Here is a 17097-nt window from a genome sequence, read left to right on the forward strand (position 1 = left end):
AGGGTCCACCACCCCATGGTTGAGTTCAACACCCTATAGTTGAGGTCCAGTACCCCTATAGCCGGGGCCCAGCACCCTGTAGTTGAGTTCAATACCCTACAGTTGGGATCCACCACCCTACAGTTGGGGTCCACCACCTTGTGGTTGAGTTCAGCACCCTACAGTTGGGTCCAGCACCTCGTGGTGGGGTCCACCCCCTCTACAGTCAGGGTCCAGCACCCCGCGTCCCCCCCTTACCGGACGGACTTGCCCAGGATGTGCTTGTAGAAGGAGCGGGTGAAGTAACACTCGAGCAGGCGGTTGTCGTAGACGGCCTTGGCCACGATGCGCCCCACAAACTTGAAGTAGCTGAGGTGGTTGGGGTTGCAGTGGGACGAGGGGTTGATGGTGTAGGTGACCCTGTCGCCCGGCGAGGTGCGGAACAGCGCGTACATTGGGTTGAACATCTCCCGCGAGATGATCATGTACCACTCGCGCAGCAGCCCCCCGGCGTCCTGGCCCTCCTCGCCCTCGAAGACGATGTATCTGCGGGGTGGGGAGCGGGGTGGGTCAGGGGGGGTCCCCTAAATGGAGCCCCTCGGTCCGGCGGTGGCGCTGAGACCCCACAGACCCCAAAGATGGGCTCCTTTAGAGCTTGCGTAACCCAAACCCCAAATCTTGGGCTTCACTGACTCCTAACTCAGCCCTAGGGGGCCCTGTGGACCCCAAAACATGGTCCTGGGGAACTCATGCAACCCAAAAACTAGCCTCATGGTCCCCAGTATCCCCATACGCAGTCCTGGGGGACCCCATGGACCCCAAAACATGGTCCTAGGGAACTCACACAACCCAAAGAAGAGCCCCATGGTCCCACATAACCCAACACACAAGTCCTGGGGGACCCCATGACCCCAAAACATGGTCCTGTAGATCCCACAGAAGCCCCAAACCAGTCTCTGGAATCCCCCAAATCCTCTAATGCAGGCTGGGAGAAGCTTGTGTACACCCAAAAAATGGCCCTATAAATCTCCCATGCCCCCAAACCCATCCCACAACCCCTGAAGTAGACTTGTGGGACCACCAAGCACCCCAAAACCTGACCCTTTGGATCTCCCACAACCCCAAACTCATCCCACAACCCCTCATGTAGTATCTGGGTGTCACCAAGCACCCCAAAACCTTGCCCTATGGATCTCCCACACCCCAAAACCCATCTCATGACCCCTGAAGTAGACTTGGGGGACCACCAAACACCCCAAAACCTGACCCTACAGATCTCCCACCGCCCCAAACCCAATCCCTGGCACTTGGGCATGGTCTCGGCTGTGCCCCCATCCTTGGGGTCCCCTCGGGGTCCCCTGGGGGCGGCCGGGGGCGGGGGGCTCACAGTCGGTTTTTCATCTCCTCGGGGGACTTGCGGTGCAGCTCGCGGTACGAGTCCTCGAAGACGTGGTCGCGGCGGACGTGCACGGCCATGTCCTCCTTGCGCAGCCCCTCGTCCAGCCGCTCCAGCTCCTGCCGAAAATACCTGGGAAAGGGGAAAAAAAAAAAAAATCAACAACAACAAAAAAAAAAAGGACAAAACGGGGGATTTGGGGCTGCTAAGGGGGATCCCGACCCCAAATCCCGGCGCCGCCCCGTACTTGCGCTTGACGTCGAAGTCGAGGACGCGGATGTAGTCGACGAGGACGGCGAAGGGGCCGTCGGCCAGGTGGGTGGTGGACTGGCGCAGGATCTGGTTCAGCACCGTCCGGTGGGTTTCTGGGGGGGGGGGGCCAAGGGGGTTGGGTTTTGTTTGGGAGGGTTGGAACGCACCCCGAAATGGGGACGGGCTCCCCCTGGGGTGTTTTGGAGGTTTGAGGGTGGCTCGAGGTGCTCAGAACCCCAAAAGCAGCTCTGGAGGTGCTGGGGGGTGGGAATTGAACAGAGGGGCTGTGGACCCCTCCCCAAATGCTGCCTGGCACCCCAAAGGCCCTTAGGATGCCCCAAAACTATCCCTGGAGCCCAAATCCCCTCCCCACCCCCCCCAAAATTGGTTCCAGACCCCCCAAATCCCCTCCCAAAGTCCAAGGTCTATGCCCAAACCATCCCAGACCCCTAAATCCCCCCCAAACCCTCCTCCTGACCCCCTTAATTAGTCCCTGCCCCCCCAAACCCCCTTCCCAGCCCCCCCAACCACCCCAGATCCCCCAAATCTCCCTCCTAACCCCCTCAATTGGCTCCTCACCCCTAAACCCCCTTCCTGCCCCTCTCAATGAGTTCCTAACCCCTCCAAACCCCTTCCCGCCCCCCCAATCCACCCCAGTCTCCCCAAATCCCCTTCCTGCCCCCCTCAATTAATCCCTGAACCCCTAAATCCCCTTCCTGCCCGCCTCGATTGGTCCCTGACCCCCCCCAAATTCCCCCAAATCCCCTTCCTGTCCCCCTCAATTGGTCCTGACCCCCCCAACCTCCCTAAAAACCCATTCCCACTCCCCCAAAACGATTCCAGCCCCCCCAACCCCTTTCCCAGCCCCCCCAAACCCCCTCCTGCCCCTCTCAATTAGTCCCTACCCCCCTAAAACCCCTTCCAGCCCCCCCAAACCATCCCAGATCCCCCCCAAACCCCCTTCCTGCCCCCCTCAATGAGTTCCGAACCCCCCAAACCCCTTCCCAGCCCCCCCCAAACCATCCCCCCCCCCAAATCACCCCAAACCCCTTCCTGGCCCCCCCCAAACCATCCCAACTGCCCCCCAAATCCCCCCAAACCCCTTCCTAGCTCCCCTCAATGAGTCCCTATCCCCCCAAACCATCCCAATTGCCCCCCCCAAATCCCCCCGAACCCCTTCCCAGCCCCCCCAAACCATCCCAACCGCCCCCCCCAAATCCCCCCAAACCCCTTCCCAGCCCCCCCAAACCATCCCAGATCCCCCCAGGTCCCCGAAGCCCCCTTTCTGCCCCTCTCAATGAGTCCTTACCCCCCCGAACCCCTTCCCAGCCCCCCCAAACCATCCCAACCGCCCCCCCAAATCCCCCCAAACCCCTTCCCAGCCCCCCCCAACCCCCCCAAAAAAGCCCCTCACCGGCGAAGCGCAGGAACTTCTGGGTGTCGGGGGGCAGGCTGGCCGAGATGTGCATGGAGGAAGGCTCGCGGGAGAAGAAGGGGTCGAGCGAGGAGGGGGTGGCGGGGGTCAGGGGGGCCGGGGACAGCGGGGGGGGCTCGTCCTTGATGTGGGCCAGCTGGCTCTCGCGGGTGTCCCGCACCGGGGGCTTGCTCTCCCGCTCCGTGGCGTGCACCAAGAAGAAGGCTTCCACCGCCGGCTGCAGCACTGCGGGAGGGGGGGGATTAAGGGGGTTAAGGGACCCCCAAAGCGGTGCTGGGGGTTGGGGGTGGGATCCGAGGATCCTAAGAGAGCCCCGATGCCCGAAGCGTTCCCCAAAAGTCCCTTCCTGTCCTCAAAACCTGTCTCTGAAACCAAAAGACTGCCTCAAAAGCTTCTTCACATCCTCAAAACCGCTCCCTGACCCCCCAAAAGCCCCTTTCCGTTCCCTTTATCCACCCCTGACACCCCCGAATCCCTCCCTGAGCCCCAAAGCACCTCCCAAATGACCCTTCCCATCCCCTTAATCCAACCCTAACCCTCAAAGCCCACCCCTATCCCCTTAATCCATCCCTAATCCCCCCAAAGAACCCCCAAAAGCCCCTTCCCATCCCCTTAATCCATCCCTAACCCCCCAAAGCCCACCCCATCCCCATAATCCATCCCTAATCCCCTCAGAGACCTCCCCAAAACCCCTTCCCATCCCCTTAATCCATCCCTAATCCCAAGAACCCCCAAAAGCCCCTTCCCATCCCCATAATCCATCCCTAATCCCCCCAAAGCCCCCCCAAATCCCCTTCCTATCCCCTTAATCCATCCCTAATCCCCCCAAAAGCCCCCCCAAAAGCCCCTTCCCATCCTCTTAATCCTTCCCTAACCCCCACAAACCCTTCCATGACCCCCCAAGCCCCCCCCAAAAGCCCCTTCCCATCCCTAATCCTCCCAAAGCCCTCCTAAAAGCCCCTTCCCATCCCCTTAATCCACCCCTAAGCCCCCCAAACCCCTCCGTGACTCGCCAAAGCCCCCCAAAAGCCCCTTCCCCACCCCACAACCCCCCCCCCGAGCCCCCCCAGCCCCGCACCGAGCACGGCGTGCTGGTCGTGGGACTCCTCGAGCTCCTTCAGGCACTCCCCCAGCATGTCCCACAGCTCGTCCAGGCACAGCTGCTCGCTCAGCAGGGGCAGCTCCGGGGGGGGCCGCTCATCCCGCTCCCCCCCCTGCGAACCCTCCGAACCTGGGGGGGGAGGTTTAGGGTTAGGGGTTGGAGGGGACACACACGGGGTCACAGCCCCACAGCGCCGCCGACCCCTCCCGTACACCCAGTAGGGACTGGGAGCACCCCGGTTCCCCCCAGGTGGGGCAAACTGGGAGGGAAACCAGTTTAAAGTGTGGGGGGGGAACTGGTTTGAACTGGGGAGGGGGCTCACTCACCCACGGAGGGGGCGTCCTGGGGGGCGGGCGAGGGCTGGTCCACGTCCATGGGCGACTCGTCGCGGCGGGGAGCGCCGTCCGCCGGCCCGGCCTCCGACTGGTGGGGGGGGGACAGGGGTGGGGGGGTTAGGGGGGGCCCCCAGGGACCCTGCGCCACCCCCAGCCCCCCCCACCGACCCCCGAACCGGTGTAGGGGGACGTGCAGGATGGGGATGGGGAGAGGAGGAGGGGATGGGGAGGAAGGGGAGGAGGTTGGTGGCAGCGTGGGATGGAGGAGGAGGAGGAGGAGGGAAGATGAGGATGAAGAGGAGGAGGGAGGAAGGCTGGGGGAGAGGAGGAAGAAAGGAGGCAGTGGAAGAAAAAAACCAGGAGGAGGTTAAGGATGAAGAGGGAGGAAGGTTGTGGGGTAAATGGGGTAGGGGAGAAGCAGGAGAGGAGGCAGCGCAGGAATGGAAAGGAGCAGGAGGGAAGGATGAGGCTGGAAGAAGAGGAGGAAAGGAAGGAGCGTGACGAGGAGGAGGAGGATGAAGAGGGAAGAAGGCCATGGGGGGAATGGGGTAAGGAGGGAGAAGCAAGAGAGGAAGGCAGCACAGGAAGGGAAGGGAGGAGACGGAGGACGAAGGAGAGGACGAAGAGGCAGCGCGGGAAGGGAACGGAGGACGCGATGGAGGAGGAGGAGGAGGAAGAGGAGGCTGAAGGGGGAGGATGTGGGGGGCGAGGCCGTGCTAACCGTGTCTGCCTGCTGCTGCCTCCGGGCCCTCTGGCCCTCACGTACCATTTGTATGATGGCGTCGGCCTCGGCCTCCAGCTGCCGGACGGCGGCCTGGATGCTGCCAGCCGCCCCGAGGCCCCCGGCACCTGCGAGGACAGGGCGTCAGCCTCCCCAAAACTTGCGTCCAGGGTGGGGGACGGAGGGAAAAAAAAAAAAAAAAAGAAAAAGGGGGGGTTCCCAGCACCGTTGCATCCTCCCCCCTGCCCAGGTCCTTACCCAGGCGCCCGGCTTGCTTGGCTTTCTTGTGCGCGCGGCGGGTGTCGTCGCGGAGCTGGATGATGACCTGCAGGACGCGGAGGAAGAAGCGCTGCGTGGAGGTCTTGGAGGTGAGCACCGACATGGAGGGCAGCTGCAGCTCCCGCCCGCCCAGCGCCCGCTTCTGCGAGGCCACGATCACCACGCTCTCCGCCGTGTCGAAGCTGGGGGGGTCGGCAGGCGTTAGAGGGGGTGGGGGGCGGTGGGAGGGAGAAGGGGTGTCAGTAGGGGCAAGGGTTAACAGCAGGGGCGAGAGTTAACAGGAAGAGGCACAAGTTGTATCAGTAGGGACACGAGTTAACAGGATTTATATCAGCAGGGCCAAGAGTTAACAGAAGGAGAAAGTTATAACAGTAGGGTCAAGAGTTAACAGGAGCTATATCAGTGGGGCCACGAGTTAACAGGAGTTAGATCAGTGGGGACAAGAGTTAACAGGAGGGAAAAGTTGTACCAGTAGGGCCAAGAGTTAACAGGAAGAGCCACAAGTTGTATCAGTAGGGACACGAGTTAACAGAAGCGTGAGAGTTGTATCAGTAGGGGTGAGAGCTAAATCCGTAGGGACAAGAGTTAACAGGAGGGAGAAGTTTCATCAGTAGGGACAAGAGTTAACGTAAGGTTTTATCACTAGGGCCAGGAGCTATCAGGAGGGCCAAGAGTTAACAGGCTGGGGGGATGCAGAGACCACCAGAGGCAGCTCGGGGACCCCGGGGGGGGGCCGCGGGGGCCGCTCACCGGCTCTGCATCTTCCCCTTGAGCTTGGCGCTGGGGGGCTGCTCGTCAGGGAGCCCCTCGGGGGACGGGGCCTCGCTCTGCGCCCGCCGCTGCTGCTCCAGGTTGTACTCCCGCAGCTCCGCCAGCAGCGTGCCTGGTGAAGGGGGGGGGGACGTCAGCGGGACCCCCACGACCCCCCCGGGGTTCCCCGCGGCGGCGGGACCCTCACCGATCTGCCGGCAGAGGGTGGCACCCAGCTGGCGGGCGCCGCTGAGCAGGAGGCGCAGGACGGTGTCGCGGGTGCCGGGGTCGCCCCGTGAGAGCTGCAGGAGGACGTTGGCCGCGTCCTCCAGGCCTTCCTCCGAGCACGAGTGCGACGTCAGCACCTTGGGGCAAAGAGGAGGCGTTGGGTACAACAAAAGGAGGCGGTGAGGGCAGAAAAGGGGGCGTCGAGGCCAGAAAAAGGGAGGCATCCAAGTAAAAAAAGGAGGCGTCCGTCGAGGCCAAGAAAAAGGAGGCATCGAGGCCAAAAAGGAGGCGGCGGCATCGAGGCCAAAAAGAGGAGGTCCCATCAAGGCCAAAAAGGGGGAGTTGGGGATGCCCCAAACCCTGTGCCCCCCATCTTGTCCCACCCCGTAAGCCCCCAGCCCCCCAACTCACCTCCACCGACAGCTGCAGCTGGCTCTCGGTCAGTCCCGTGGCCGCCATGCGGGGGTCCGGGCTGCCCCCGCCGCCCCCCTCGCCCCCCTTGGCCGGGGACTTGGCGCTCTTGGTGGGAGCTGGGGACAGACGGGGTGGCCATGATCACGCCCTGTCCCCGTTTGTGTCCCCTTCTTCGTCTCCACCCCGCTTCCATCTCCCCATCCCAATACTTGTCCCCATCTCCATCCCTTTTCTCTCTCCTCATCCCCTTTTTCCCCTCTCTCCGTCCCCATTTCCCTTTCCTCCTATCCCTTTTCCCCTCTCCCATTTCCCTCCCCCCATTTCCCTCTCCCCATCCCCTTCTTCTTCTCTCACCGTCCCCTTTTTCTTCTCTCCCATCCCCTTTTTCCCCTCTCCCCATCCCATTTCCCCTTTCCCCGTCCCCATTCCCCTCTCCCCGCCCCATTCCCCTCTCCCCATCCCCTTTTACCCCCTCCCCTTCCCATTTTTTCCCTTTCCCTGGCCCTGTTCCCATCTCCTTGTCCCCATTTCCCCCTCCCCGTCCCCTTTTTTCCTTTTCCCTGTCCCCGTTCACCATCTCCCCATCCCCACTCCCCTCTCCCTGTCCCCTTTTTCCCCTCTCCCCATCCCCGTTCCCATCTCCTTGTCCCTATTCCCCTCTCCCCATCTCCTTTTTTCCCTTTCCCTGTCCCCGTTCCCCTCTCCCCATCCCCTTTTCCCCCCTCCCCGTCCCCTTTTTCCCTTTCCCCGTCCCCACTCCCATCTCCCCGTCCCCATTCCCCTCTCCCCGTCCCTTTTCCCTCTCCCCGTCCCCGTTCCCCACTCCCCGTCCCCGTTCCCCTCTCCCCGTCCCCTTTTAACCCCCTCCCCGTCCCCGTTCCCCTCTCCCCGTCCCCTTTTACCCCCTCCCCGTCCCCGTTCCCCTCTCCCCACCCCATTCCCCGCTCCCCACCCCCCGTTCCCCTCTCCCCGTCCCCTTTTATACCCTCTCCCCGTCCCCTTTTACCCCCTCCCCGTCCCCTTTTACCCCCTCCCCGTCCCCTTTTACCCCCTCCCCGTCCCCTTTTACCCCCTCCCCGTCCCCGTTCCCCTCTCCCCGTCCCCGTTCCCCACTCCCCGTCCCCGTTCCCCTCTCCCCGTCCCCGTTCCCCTCTCCCCGTCCCTGTTCCCCTCTCCCCGTTCCCCACTCCCCATCCCCGTTCCCCTCTCCCCGTCCCCGTTCCCCTCTCCCCGTTCCCCACTCCCCGTCCCCGTTCCCCGTCCCCGTTCCCCTCTCCCCGTTCCCCTCTCCCCGTTCCCCACTCCCCATCCCTGTTCCCCTCTCCCCATCCCCGTTCCCCTCTCCCCGTCCCCGTTCCCGTTCCCCGCTCCCCGTCCCCGTTCCCCTCTCCCCGTCCCCGTTCCCCGCTCCCCGTCCCCGTTCCCGTTCCCCGCTCCCCGTCCCCGTTCCCCGTTCCCCACTCCCCATCCCCGTTCCCCTCTCCCCATCCCCGTTCCCCTCTCCCCGCTCCCCGTTCCCCTCTCCCCACCCCGTTCCCCTCTCCCCCACAACTCACCAGCCGCCGCACCGCCGCCGCCTGCCGCCGTCCCACCGCTCGCCACGGCCGCCCCGGCCGCCGCCCCGGCTGGCGTCACCGCGGGCGGGCTGGGGGCACCGGGGGGACCCCCGGCAGCGGCAGCAGCACCGGCCCCGGTTCCGGGGGGGGCGGCCGCCCCTTCTCCCCCTTTCCCCCCCTCGGGGAGGGCGATGGAGATGAGGGAGAGGAGGCGCAGGAGCTTTTCGGTGAGGAGGGCGCTGCGGCGGATGACGCCGTGGGACAACATGTTCATCAGCTGCCCCAGCGGGGACGCCTCCAGCCCCAACCCCAAAGCTTCCCCCTCGGGACCCCCGGCCCCCGGCCCCGCTTTTGCCGAGCCTTTGCCTTTGCGGCTGACGTTCATGTTGTCCAGCTTGACCAGGAGGTCCCAAAAATCGGTGGAGAGCCCCCCCGGCCCGGTGGCGGAGGTGGTGGCGGTAGCGGTAACGGTTTGGGGGGCGCCCCCCGACGGGCAAGGGCTGCCCCCCGTTTTGGGGCCGGTGCCCCCGCCGCCGCGGTCCCGCTCGCCGTCGCTCGCCGCTTCCCGGCCCCGCTGCTGGGTGAAGTGGCTGGGGAAGACCTGGAGGAAAAGAGGAAAAAAAAAAAAAAGTTACAAGAAGGAAAAATGGAAAATCGAACCCCCGCCACGTGCACCTGGGGGCCCCCAGGTGGCTCCCCAATATGGCCCGGTGCACCCCAATGGGGTCTGGTGCACCCCAAGGTGGTCCAGAGCACCCCAAATCCCCTCAAACTCCGACCAGGAACACCCAAACACCCCCAAGATGTCCTCCAGAGCACCCCAAATTCCCCCAAGGTCCAACCAGGAGCACCCAAACACCCGCAAGATGTGCTCCAGAGCACCCCAAATCCCCCTGAGCTCTGATTAGGATCACCCCAACACTCCCAAAACGGGCTCCAGAGCACCCCAAGGTGGTCCAGGGCACCCCAAATCCCCTCAAACTCCAACAAGGAGCACCCAAACACCCCTGAGACATGCTCCAGAGCACCCCGAGGTCCTCCAGAGCACCCCAAATCCCCCAAAGCTCCATTCAGGAGCAACCCAACACCCCCAAGTTGTGCTCCAGAGCACCCCAAGGTCCTCCAGAGCACCCCAAATCCCCCAAAGCTCCAACACTCCAACAAGGAGCACCCTAACGCCCCCAAGACGTGCTCCAGAGCACCCCAAGGTATTCCAGAACACCCCAAATCCCCCCAGGGTCCAACGAGGAGCACCCGAACACTCCCAAGACATGCTCCAGAGAACCCCAATATGCTCCAAAGCACCCGAACGCCCCCGAGTTCCAATCAGGAGCACCCAAACACCCCAAAGACGTCCTCCAGAGCCCCCCAAATCCCCCCAAGCTCCAACAAGGAGCACCCAAACACCCCCAAGACGTGCTCCAGAGCACCCCGAGGTCCTCCAGAGCCCCCCAACCCCAACCCCCGGCTCACCTTGGCCAGCTGGATGAGGGTGTCGAGGACGTGGCGGCAGACGACGGGGGCGGCCTGGGGGTGGATGTGGACGGCGGAGCCGGCGGCGGCGGCGTGCTTCTCCGTGTGCTTCCTCCCGGGAGCCCGCTGGATCTGGAAGATGTTGGTTCGGCACCCGAGGGCGGCGTCCATGGACACGGAAAGCCAGGAGAGCTGCCCGGAGCTTCGAGCTTCGACCCGGTGCAATAAATCGAGGGCTCGAGGCTCGGTCGCGCCGGTTCGGGCTCCGGCACGTCGCTGAGGACGTTGTTCTTCGGGGGCCGGGGGGGCGCGGGGGGCTTCGAGGCAAAGCTCGCTCTCGCTGCTGCGCTGGAGGATGGAGAGGAGGCTGCGCACCACCCAGCCCCGGGTGGGCGCGTGGTAGCAGAGGTTGCGGAGGACGCGGTGGAGCCGGCTGGTGTTCAGCTTGGGCTCGTCCACGAAGAGCAGCACCAGGAGGCACGAGAGGGCTTCGTGGTCCAGCAGCAGCCGGCCCCGGAGGCGCAGGAGGCTGTCCACGCTGCTCCCCGAGGGTCTGCGGGGGGAGAAATCGGTGGGGGGAGCGCCCCAAAACCTCGTGTTGCTCCCCAAAAGCTTGGGAAGATCCCCCAAGAGGTCATGTTGCTCCCCCAAAAGCTTGGGAAGATCCCCAAAAGCTTGGGAAGATCCCCCAAAAGCTCATGCTGCTCCCCCAAAAGCTTGGTAAAATCCCCCGGAAGTTTTGGTCACCTCCCCCCAGAACGTCGTGGGGCTCCCCAGGTGCTCAGGAGGTTCCTCGGGAGCTCGGGGGGCTCCCTAAATACTTGTGGGGCTCCCCAGAAGTTTAGGGAGCTTCAAAGGACCTTGGGGAACTCCCCAGATGCTCGTGGGGCTCTCCAGATGATAACGGGGCTCCCCAGAACCCTGTGGGGCTCCAAAGGACCTCGAGGAGCTCCCCAGAACCTTGCTGAGCTCCCCCAGATGCTCGTGGGGCTCCCCGGAACCTCGTGAGGCTCTCCCAAACCTTGCGGGGCCCCCCGTGAACTCCCCGTGGGGCCGGGTTCCCCCCCCCGCACGTACCTGCTGTGGCTGCTGCTGCCCCCCATGTGGAAGGTGCCGCCCCGCTGCACGGCCAGGCGGGTGTACTGCACCCCCCGGTTCCCGCTCAGCCGGCTGGTGAAGGCTGCGGAGACAGCGGCGTTACGGGGGCGCGGGGTCGGGGGGTACAGTGTTTGGGGGCATGGGGTTTCGGGGTCCAAGGGGTTTGGGGGGAGGGGGGTGCGAGAGGAAATACGGGGGCGTCGGGAGAGGAGAAGGGACGATAAAAAGAGAATTGGGGTGTCAGGAGAGAATGGAGGACGTCAGGAGGGGATTTGGGGTGCCGAGAGGGAACGGAGGACGTCAGGAGAGGATCTGGGGTGCTAGGAGAGGATGGAGGGACGTCAGGAGGGGATTTGGGGTGCCGAGAGGGAACGGAGGGCGTCAGGAGAGGATTTGGGGTGCTAGGAGAGGATTTGGGGTGCCGAGAGGGAACGGAGGGCATCAGGAGAGGATTTGGGGCGCTAGGAGAGGATGGAGGGACGTCAGGAGGGGATTTGGGGTGCCAAGAGGGAACGGAGGATGTCAGGAGAGGATTTGGGGTGCTAGGAGAGGATGGAGGACATCAGGAGAGGATGAGGAGCACCAGGAGTGAGCGACAGGGGCTAGAAGAACATCAAGGGTGCCACGAGGAGACGGAGGACGACGGGAAAGCATTAAGGGGGCCAGAGGAGGCTGGGGAACATCGTGAGAGGGAGAAAGGTGTCGCGAGAAGATGGAGGCTGTTGGGAGACGGTGGGGGAGGCCGGGAGAGGCCAAGGGACATTGCATGGCCTTGGGAGGTCAGGACGAGGACAGGGCAAGGATGGGAGACAGGAGGAGGCCGGGACGGAGGGGAGGAGGCCGGGACGGAGGGGAGGAGGCCGGGCCGGGACGAGGCCGCGCCGCGCTCCTCACCGGGGCTGCGGAGGATGGCGGAGAGCGCGGAGGTGCTGGAGTGGCCGAAGAGGCGCTCGTGCATGAGCTGCCGCTGGCGGGCCTCCTGCTCGCGCCGCAGGGCCTGGGCCTCGGCGGCGATGTCGGGCGGCATGACGGCCAGCACGCTGTCCTCCATGTCCTCCAGCACCGAGCGCCGCAGCTCCGAGGGCAGCGTCTGGATGAAGGTCACCGGGTCCATGGGGGCGTCCGAGCTCGTCGCCTGCGCCAGCTCCCGCCGCTGCTGCTCCGCCCGCTGCTGCGCCAGCACCTGCCGCGCCCACCGGGTTAGCCACGCCCACCGGGTTGGCCACGCCCGCAGAGGCCACACCCACACGAGCCACGCCCCCGATAAACCACACCCCCCACCCCATGGAACACCCCCCATCCCGTTACAGGAGGGCTCTGGGGATGAAGGGGTTAACCCCCCCCACAATGGGCAGCAAGCCCCGCCCCATGCCAGGCCACGCCCATTTCAGATAAACCACGCCCACTGTCAGACAAACCACACCCCCAATGCAAAGGCCCCGCCCCCTCAGCACCCCACCCAGTACCAAGTGTCCCAGCCAGGCCCCGCCCCCAGACAGACTCCGCCCCCAAAGGTGCCGGCCTCACCCACTTTAACCACACCCACTTTATCCCCGCCCCCTGATTTGGCCCCGCCCCCAAGAACACCCCACCCCCTATAGCCTAATACAGCCCGTTTAGCCCCACCCCCTCCCCAGGCCCTGCCCCTAAACACACCACACACCCACTTGGCCCCGCCCACTCAGTAAGCCCCGCCCCGAACACCTAACCCATTAAACCCCGCCCACTTTTAGGCCCCACCCAATCACAGACCACACCCCTGCAATAATCCACAGGTTACCCCCACCCCCTAAGCCCTGCCCCCACCACCCCGCTTGGCCCCGCCCACTCCATAAGCCCCGCCCCAAACACCTAACCCGTTAAACCACGCCCACTTTTAGGCCCCACCCAATATCAGACCACACCCCTGCAACAATGCACAGGTTACCCCTGCCCCCTTTCTAAGCCCCGCCCCCACCACCCCGCTTGGCCACGCCCACTTCATAAGCCCCGCCCCAAACACCTAACCATCAAACCCCGCCCACTTTTAGGCCACACCCAATCACAGACCACACCCCCGCAATAACCCACAGGTTAAGCCCCACCCCTGTTCCAAGCCCCGCCCACCACCACCCCACCCAAAGCCCCACCCATTAAGACCCCACCCCCACCAGACTCCGCCCACTCCTCCAGGCTCCGCCCCTCTCCCCCCAAGCCCCACCCACCTCCTCCTGGATGGCCGGGGGCAGGGCGGCCAGGAACTCGGGGCTGACCTCGGTGAGGCCGGGATTGGCCACCACCGGGGGGGCGGGGCTGGGGGTGGGCGGGGCCCGGGCGGGGGGGCGGATCCCCAGCTGGTTCTGCAGCACCTCCCGGCGGATGTCGTCCGGCAGCGCCGCCAGGAACGAGGGGTCCACGCCCTCGGGGAGGCTGATCCCTGCCGGGGGGGGACACGGGTGGGGACACGTTGGGGACGTGGGGACCCCCCCCATGGGGTCTCGTGGGGGTGGGGACTCCCCCTCCCCCCCGTGGTGCTGGGGAGGGGGGGAAGCCCTTGGGGACATAGGGACACCGCTATGGGATGTGGGGATACGGGGAGGGATTTGGGGACGTGGGGACGGGTACCCAACAGGGGACACGGGGAGGGACTTGGGGACATGAACCCTATAGGGGACATGTGGACATGGCTCCCCTATGGGACATGGGAAAGAACTTGGGGACATGGGGATGTGTACCCCATAGGGGACACGGGGAGGGACTTGGGGACGTGAACCCTATAGGGGACATGTGGACATGGCTCCCCTATGGGACATGGGAAAGAACTTGGGGACATGGGGATGTGTACCCCATAGGGGACACGGGGAGGGACTTGGGGACGTGAACCCTATAGGGGACATAGGGACAAGGATCCCCTATGGGATGTGGGGACAGGGGGAGGGACTTGGGGACATGGGGACACGGATCCCCTATGGGACATGGGGAAAGACCTGGGGACACGGGGACGCGTACCCCATACGGGACACGGGAAGATGGAGAGGGACGTAGGGACGTGTACCCCATAATGGACATGGGGACACAGAAAGGGACATGGGGACGTGTACCCCATAATGGACATGGGGAGGGACTGGGGGACATTGGGACGTGAACCCTATAGGGGACATAGGGACACGGATCTCCTATGGGATGTGGGGACAGGGGGAGGGACTTGGGGACATGAACCCTATAGGGGACATGGGGAAAGACCTGGGGACACGGGGACGTGTACCCCATAGGGCACATGGGGACACAGGGAGGGACATGGGGACGTGCACCCCACAATGGAAATGGGGACACGCATCCCCTATGGGACATGGGGAAGGACTTGGGGACATGGGAATGCGTACCCCATAGGGGACATGGGGACACGGGGAGGGACACTGGGACGTGTACCCCATAGGGGACTTGAGGACATGGATCCCCCATGCGATGTGGGGAGGGACTTGGGGACACGGGGACGTGTACCCCATAGGTGACATGGGGACAGGGATCCCTTATGGGACAGGGGGACACGGGGAGGGACTTGGGGACGCGGGGACGTGTACCCCATAAGGGGCACAGGCATTAGGACATTTGGGGGACGTTTGGGGGACAATGGGGGACATTGGGGGGATACTGGGGGGACATTGGGGGGATATTTAAGGGACGTTTGGGGGATATCGTGGGGACTTTTGGGGTCACGTTTGGGGCCGTGGCACCCACCTGCGAGCGGATCCTCCTCCTCGCTGCTGGTGGAGGGCAGCGGCTCCTCCAGGATCCCCCGCGAGTCGGCGCCCGAGATGGCGACGGCCGAGTCCCGGGTGGACGAGCTCTCCGAGGACGAGGCGGGGGGCGAGCTAATTTGGGGGGGGGCCGGGGGGGACACACCCCAAAATTTGGCTGTGTCCTTGCCCGCCCCTCCTTCCCCCCCCCCCGCCCAAAAAAAAAAAGGGTACGGAGGACGCGACGGGGTGGCGGGGATGTGGCGGGGCGGCGGGGACGTTATGGGGTCGAGGGCTCTTACCTGTCATCGGTGGGGTGGGAGGCGTCTGGGGGGCCCGGAGGGGCGGGCGGGGGGCCCTGGGGGGTGCCGGGGGGGCCTTGGGGGGGCGGGGGGGCCCCCCCGGCCTCGCCGCCCCCGGCCTCCTCCAAGGTGCAGGAGGCCAGGCTGGAGGTGTCCATGGGGGAGCCCTCGAGGGCGCTGCTCACCGCCGTCAGCGCGTCCGAGTCCTCCGCTCGCTCCGGGGACAGCGAGGCTGCGGGGGGGGGGGGACGCAGCGGTGAAGACCCCCCCCTAAAAAAAATTAAGGACCCCCCCCCCCCACCTTAAAAAGAGCACCCCCAGCCCCGAATTAATGCTGGGAACACCCCCCCCCCCCCTCAAAAAATGGCACTCACTGATGGTGGGAGCGGGCGACAGCTCCATCTGGGTGGCTTCGGCGTCCGGGGGGGGCCGCCCCGGTCCCCCCTCTTCTTGCTCGGGGGGCTGGGGGGGGCGGCCGGGGGCTTCGGGGGGGGGCTCGGGGGCGGCGGGGGCCGGTTCCAGCATCACCAGGGTGCGGTGGGGGCCGGGCGGGGGGGGCTCTCCCGCCGCTTCTGGAGGGGTAAAAGGGGGGGGAGTCAGCGCTGGCAGCACCCATGGGTGCCCCCCCACCCCACCCCCCAAAAAAAAGAACCCCCCCCCACCCCGTAGGGCCCCCGCCGCGAGGGGTCCCCCCGGGGGAAAGTAGTCGGCTGCATCGTTACCTCGATCGCGGGGCTCCCATCCCGGCCCCCCAACAATACAACCGACTACCTCACCCCCACGGGGCCAGCAGCGCCCCCCCCGCCCCAAAATCCGCCCCCCCCCAGCACCCCAAACACCCCCCCCTCCCTTTAATATCCCCCCCACCCCCCCCCCAAAATAAATAAATAAATAAGAAATAAAAACCAAATAAACCAACGCAACCCAGCCCTCACCTGGGTGGCGGGCGCCGGGTGCGCCGCGGGGGGGGGGGCGGCGGCGAAGCCCCCCCCCCCCCACCCCACGACGGGATCGGTGACCCCCCCAAAAATTTGGGGGGGGGGTTTAGGGACCAAAATGGGGGGGTCCGGCGGCGGCCGCGCGCCCCGCGAGGAAGACAGTAGACTGTATAGTTATCTCCGAGACGGGCGTGTGAGCCTCCAACTATACAATCTACTACCTCAACCCGCGGGGTGCCACGTCGGGGGGGTCGGGTTTCACGTGGCGGGGGGGGGGACACGTTTTTTTTTATTGGGGGGGGGGATTTGGGGACCTCCGGGGGGTGTTTACCTGCCGGGGGGGCGTCGCTGGAGCTGTTTGCGGCTTTGGGCGCTGCGCCCTGGGGGATAACGGAGGGTTAGTGCTGCAAGGAAGGGGGGGGGGGTGGTTTGTTTTTTTTGGGGGGGGGGGGGTTTAGGGGATTTTTATGCGCCCCCCCCCACGTGAAAACGGACCTGGGCGCCCGCCTCCGTGCCCTCCTTGTCCTCGGGGCCCCGCTCGGTCCCCTTGGCCTCGTCCTCGGCCGCCTGCCGCCGCCGCTTCTCCCGCCGCTCGTCCAGCTCCTCGTCCCGCAGCGCCTCCAGCCGGGCCAGGATGGGCACCTTCACCACTGGGGGGGGGAAACAGGGTTGGGGGGGGGGCTCAAAACGTGGGGGGGGGCTCGAAAGGTTGGGGGGGCTCAGAAGGTTGGGGGGGGAATCAAAAGTTGGGGGGGGAATCAAAAGTTGGGGGGGGAATCAAAAGGTTGGGGGGGGCTCAGAAGGTTGGGGGGGGCTCAGAAGTTGGGGGGGGCTCAGAAGTTGGGGGGGGGGGGCTCAAAAGGTTGGGGGGGGCTCAAAAGGTTGGGGGGGCTCAGAAGGTTGGGGGGGGCTCAGAAGGTTGGGGGGGGAATCAAAAGTTGGGGGGGGAATCAAAAGTTGGGGGGGGAATCAAAAGGTTGGGGGGGGCTCAAAAGTTGGGGGGGGAATCAAAAGGTTGGGGGGGGGAATCAAAAGGTTGGGGGGGGAGCTCAGAAGGTTGGGGGGGCTCAAAAGGTTGGGGGGGGGGGCTCGGGGACCTGCCACCGCCTGCTGTGTTAGGGGG

At 64.9% G+C, this 17097-nt stretch overlaps 1 protein-coding gene across 1 annotated transcript; it reads right to left on the reverse strand.

Annotated features, from left to right (window-relative positions):
- Nucleotides 1–203: 203 nt before the first annotated feature.
- On the reverse strand, nt 204–16692 carry HUWE1 (HECT, UBA and WWE domain containing E3 ubiquitin protein ligase 1; the record flags this gene model as incomplete). The annotated part of the gene is made up of 21 exons (XM_040543767.1): nt 204–525; nt 1367–1507; nt 1623–1740; nt 3042–3287; nt 4141–4293; nt 4491–4587; nt 5266–5348; nt 5479–5681; nt 6250–6382; nt 6458–6614; nt 6889–7007; nt 8448–9048; nt 9921–10473; nt 10998–11100; nt 11913–12201; nt 13223–13434; nt 14736–14869; nt 15037–15268; nt 15411–15608; nt 16306–16354; nt 16470–16692. Coding segments are annotated over 21 exons (4336 nt in total), but the record flags the coding sequence as incomplete, so codon positions are not given.
- Nucleotides 16693–17097: the final 405 nt, after the last annotated feature.

This window comes from Cygnus olor, unplaced genomic scaffold (assembly GCF_009769625.2).
Source record: "Cygnus olor isolate bCygOlo1 unplaced genomic scaffold, bCygOlo1.pri.v2 scaffold_205_ctg1, whole genome shotgun sequence".
Lineage (NCBI taxonomy): Eukaryota > Metazoa > Chordata > Aves > Anseriformes > Anatidae > Cygnus > Cygnus olor.